The sequence below is a fragment of the Dryobates pubescens genome, chromosome Z (assembly GCF_014839835.1).
Source record: "Dryobates pubescens isolate bDryPub1 chromosome Z, bDryPub1.pri, whole genome shotgun sequence".
Taxonomy (NCBI): Eukaryota; Metazoa; Chordata; class Aves; order Piciformes; family Picidae; genus Dryobates; species Dryobates pubescens.
In genome coordinates, this window is record NC_071657.1 from 85255524 (window position 1) to 85259954 (window position 4431).

Sequence of the window (4431 nt, forward strand, 5' to 3'; positions counted from 1 at the left end):
ACATTCAGTCCTCATCAAATACATTCAGCTGTTCACATACATATTCATGCATACATATGTAGGCATAGTCATCTCACTACTGCTACACATTATGGTCTGGTTTCAGTAACCAAGACTTTCCCTAGTGGTTTCTGCCACAGCATTAAACCAGGATATAATATGTCATTGTTTGATTTCTGTAATTCCACGTTCAAAACATTGCACGCTTGCACTATGAGCCTGGGCTATTACGGATAGACACAATGATGTGGCCAATAATCCTGTGATCTGCTCTGAAAACGGGCCAGTCATCTGGGAACAGATGCATAATGAAACACTGAAGTTTACTAACCTACTCCTACATTCTCTACTCCAGCATGTCCCAGAGCTCGCACTGCTTTAACCTTTTGCCTACAGCCCACACTATCTCCCAGGTACAGGGATGCCGCCTGATGTGCTATTTTCCTTCAGTGTCCTTAGGTGTGACCAGCCTGAGGAGATCCATTCAGGCAGACAGTGTCTGGAACTGAACAGCCACGTGGTGGTGAATGTAGAAAAGGAGAGGATACACCAGCTGTGATTATAGCTTGGCTAACAGAACAGAAGACAACCAGGCATTGGCCTAAAGCTTCCCATTACTTGGACTCCCAGGAGTTTGTCACCATAGAAACTTGCCTAATTTATGAAATTAATCTTTCTAAGGTAAGCATTTATTCCAGATGATCATGGAATCAAAGATACAATGGGAAAGTATCTGGTAGGGCAGGAAAAACAGCCACAAGGGGAGTCTTTTGCCAAGAGCAGTTTGCTTGTAGCAAAGGGTGGCTGGCTCTTCTTTGAAGTGGAAAATACTTCAGAGCTGCATAGAGGCCAAAAGCAGCCCTCTGAGCAGAGGGATATCTCCAACCATGGACATACAGGCTACAAAAGAGGGAAAAAAGATGAAGGTATCTCTTTAATCACAGTGAACCTCTCAGGAACTCACCTCCAGTCCTTTTCAGAGCCTGGAAAAGTGGCTTTGAAACTTATCACTTATCATGAGATAGTGGATACAGACTGTAAAGCTATCTGGAGAGCTCTAAGTTGCCTATGTGGTATGTGGACACCTCTTGCAGTCTCCCTTGGTTCCAGTATGCACAAAGCACTCAGAATGTAACACAAAACCAACTATAATTGAACCTATGAAGCATTAAATAAGATTAAATAAACGCAGAAACAAAAGCAGTGTAAGAACTGTCTTTATTCTGTGAAATTATGAAAGAGGAGCTAATCTGAAAACAAAATCCCCACACAAGAGAGGCCACAGCAAACAGTACTCAGGGCAAGCCACTGCTGTAGTTTGTCATGGACTTTGTTTAACCCAGTACTAGTAAGAATCAGAAAAGTACCTTCCTAAGAGGAAGCCTAACAGGACAGGGAGGAAGAGGATTTGTGGAGGGGCAAATGCAGAACTTGCAGTGACTGAAATAGAAGCTGGTTCACACTGGAACCTCCTTAATTTTATGTCCATTGTCCCCAGATTGCTTTTTCCATCTCCTACAAGACTGCATTCAGAAATGGTGGTGCAGCCCCTCATAGCAGCTTTCACAGACAGTCCTCCTACACAAGAGAAGAAGTAATACCGTTCATCAAGGGGAACACTCTCCTTCCCTGGTCCACGAGGTCCCCATTCCCAGACCATTCCTTACCTCCAGTTTGCTCCAAACCCACCAACCCATTTCTGTCTGTTCCCATACTTTCAACAAATTTGAGGAAACAGCAAGGTCATCATGGTTGACTTGAAGAGCAAAGGGTTTGTGTTTTCCTTATGGATGCTGAATAAGTATGATTTTTTTTAAATATCTAATATTCTGCTGGTTGTTTTTATCTCAAATACAAATAATGTATAAGAACACTTCTTTAGTTCCTCACTCTGATGTGCTTCCCCACACCACTGCTTCCAGTGCATAGCTTGTTACAATATACAGGTTTCCTCTACACTGGACAATTAATTAAAGCAAATTACGAGCAGTTTTTGTTTCAGTGGTACGCTGATTTAATTGTACCACTTTATTTCTATTGCTGTGACTCAGAAAATACTTGTTTCCTTTCATCTTGTCTCTGTGAAACATTTTCTAATTCAGGATTTGGACAACATATGTATAAAGTTCATAGGAAAGACCTTCAGGCATCATACCATCACCCCTCAGTATTATCCACTCAGAAAAAACATCACCCATACACAACATGATTTTTTTTTTCCAGTCTGCTTCTAAAGCAGGTGCTGCTGCCTGTAATTTCCACATTATTTTTCTGCCTGGAGAGCCAGTGGGACTGCCATGAAACACAATATTCTTTTGTCTGTGTCAGAAGAGGAAAGTTTCATCTGAACCTCTATTAAGCAGGCACGTGGCTTATATCCAGAGCCATCCTCATGCATTCTAGCATGCAACATGTTCAGGGTCCTGGTCAGATTTATTACATGCTTAAGCTATTCAGTTCTGCTCTTGACCTGAGTTATCCATGCATTATGGGGAAGGAGGAAGAAAAAAGCACACTATTTTACCAGCCTTATGTATATTCTATTTCAGTTCTGTGTCTCTTCCTCTTGTTTCTAACTACACACTTTTTGCTCATGTTTATTTCCCTGTAATGCATCCCCTTAGATTGTTTTTACTCATTTAACCAAAAAGATGAAAGATAGCCCCGAATAAAAGGTAGTTACCAGAATTCATTAACCCAGCAAGGTCAACACACTGGGTTTCGAATCCAGTGCAGTTTACAATTTCATTACCACACTGGAAGGAGTCCACACTGTAGCAGGCAGGACACTGGTATCCATTGGGCACATTGTCCTCTGGTGGCACTGTAAGGGAAGAAATGGGCCATAAGTGGCTCATTAATGATAGAATGAGAGGAGCAAGCCATCTGATGGCTTAATCTGGAAGCCTTCACCTCAAATGGGGCAGACACAGAGGTGACGGATTATAAGGAAATAAAGAACTTACATGAGACAGAAATTGTTCGACAGTCATCACCCGTGCAGCAAGCCAAGTGGCTCCTTGCTTTTACCTTCCCATAGTTCATGGTGATAGGGCCAAGCTGGCACATGCTGGATGACAGGCAGGACTTGATGGATGAAGGAATAAGCATCCCTCCTGTAATGAAGCAAGTACCAAGTTCTTAAGTGCTTTCCTCTTCCATTAATTCCTACAGCAGCAAATGATAGGCAGAGCTTACAGGGTGACTTGAATGCCTCTGACATACCACTCAGACTACTTCCAGTCCAGAGAACACACAGTCCATAGCACACACAGTACATTGCAGCCACAAACATCCTGACATGGGCAAGTATAGTCTTCCCCTGACTCTAAGGCTAGAAGTTGTAATGGGGAGCAGAACAGTTATATTGCATTTACTAAGGCCCCTCCAGTGCTTCAAGGATGAACAGTGGCATTGCACAAGCAGAAGAAAGATAGGCACTGGAGCTGCCAGCACCAAAACTGTGAGCCAACCTCCAGTCTAAAAGTCAGTGTCAACATTACTGAAGCCAGGAAATAGTCAAGGACATACCACTAACACAACCAAGTGTGCAGTTATGTTAGGGCTCAGCACCCCATCTTTGGCTTGTCAGCCATGGGGACATGGTGATAGCTCAGCCCTGGTGACACCACCTGGCTGCCTGGTGTCGCCTTCCCTGCTCAAGGAAAGAAGTCAGATGCAGGCCAGTTTCTCCCTCCATCCACAGCAATTGCACCCTCAGTGCTACATGCCAGCAGCCTTGTGCCCCTCACAGTACAGCCTCTAAAACCACCTACTCATATTAGCCAGAGTTACAAGCCAGTGTCTCTTCCTAGCATGCTGCCTAGGTATTCCTTTCCATGACTAAAAGCTAAGCCCTCCCAGTATGAAACTCCTCTCAAAATAAAGGAATAGGGAGATTTTTCCAATCTTGATCTCTGAGTTAAATGGACAATGAACAGCTTATTCAAGGACTTATCTAAGACAGAGGTGAGAAGAGACTTGTCCCCAGCCCCACTTTGAAAGCTGAGCAGGCGGAGAACCATAGTGGATATGTCACCTACCTATCGTGACCTCATGAAGAATGATGGCACAGGTATCTTCAGTGTCTTCACTACAAGTCTTCATGGGGCCAGAGCAGCTTCTTCCTATACCATGACAAACCTCACACTGAAGACAGGTCCCTGAGGAAACAAGGAGGACAGATTGCTGGGTAGCAGTCATGAGGGCACTCAGTTCCCCTTTCACCAACATTTTGCATCAGCATTTCATCAGCATTTTTCACAGACCTCCTCCCTTATTTTTCCTGTTTAATTGCTCAATTCATGGATTCTTTTTTATTATTTCTATTATTGTTTATTCTAGTATGAGCCTGAATTTGGGCAAATGAGGAGAAGCCATTTTGGGATGATATTTTACATTTTAACCACCAAAACCCCGCCAGCTTCCCTT

The 4431-nt window shown here is 43.4% G+C and overlaps 1 protein-coding gene across 1 annotated transcript; it reads right to left on the reverse strand.

The window, feature by feature from the left end:
• Positions 1-1217: 1217 nt before the first annotated feature.
• On the reverse strand, positions 1218-4160 carry LOC104306802 (phospholipase A2 inhibitor and Ly6/PLAUR domain-containing protein). The gene is made up of 4 exons (XM_009907805.2): positions 4044-4160; positions 2967-3116; positions 2684-2824; positions 1218-1578 (listed from the first exon to the last, which is right to left on the reverse strand). Exons 1-4 carry the CDS (start codon positions 4105-4107, stop codon positions 1346-1348), a joined length of 588 nt encoding a protein of 195 aa, XP_009906107.2. The 5' UTR covers positions 4108-4160; the 3' UTR covers positions 1218-1345.
• Between the last annotated feature and the right edge of the window lie 271 nt (positions 4161-4431).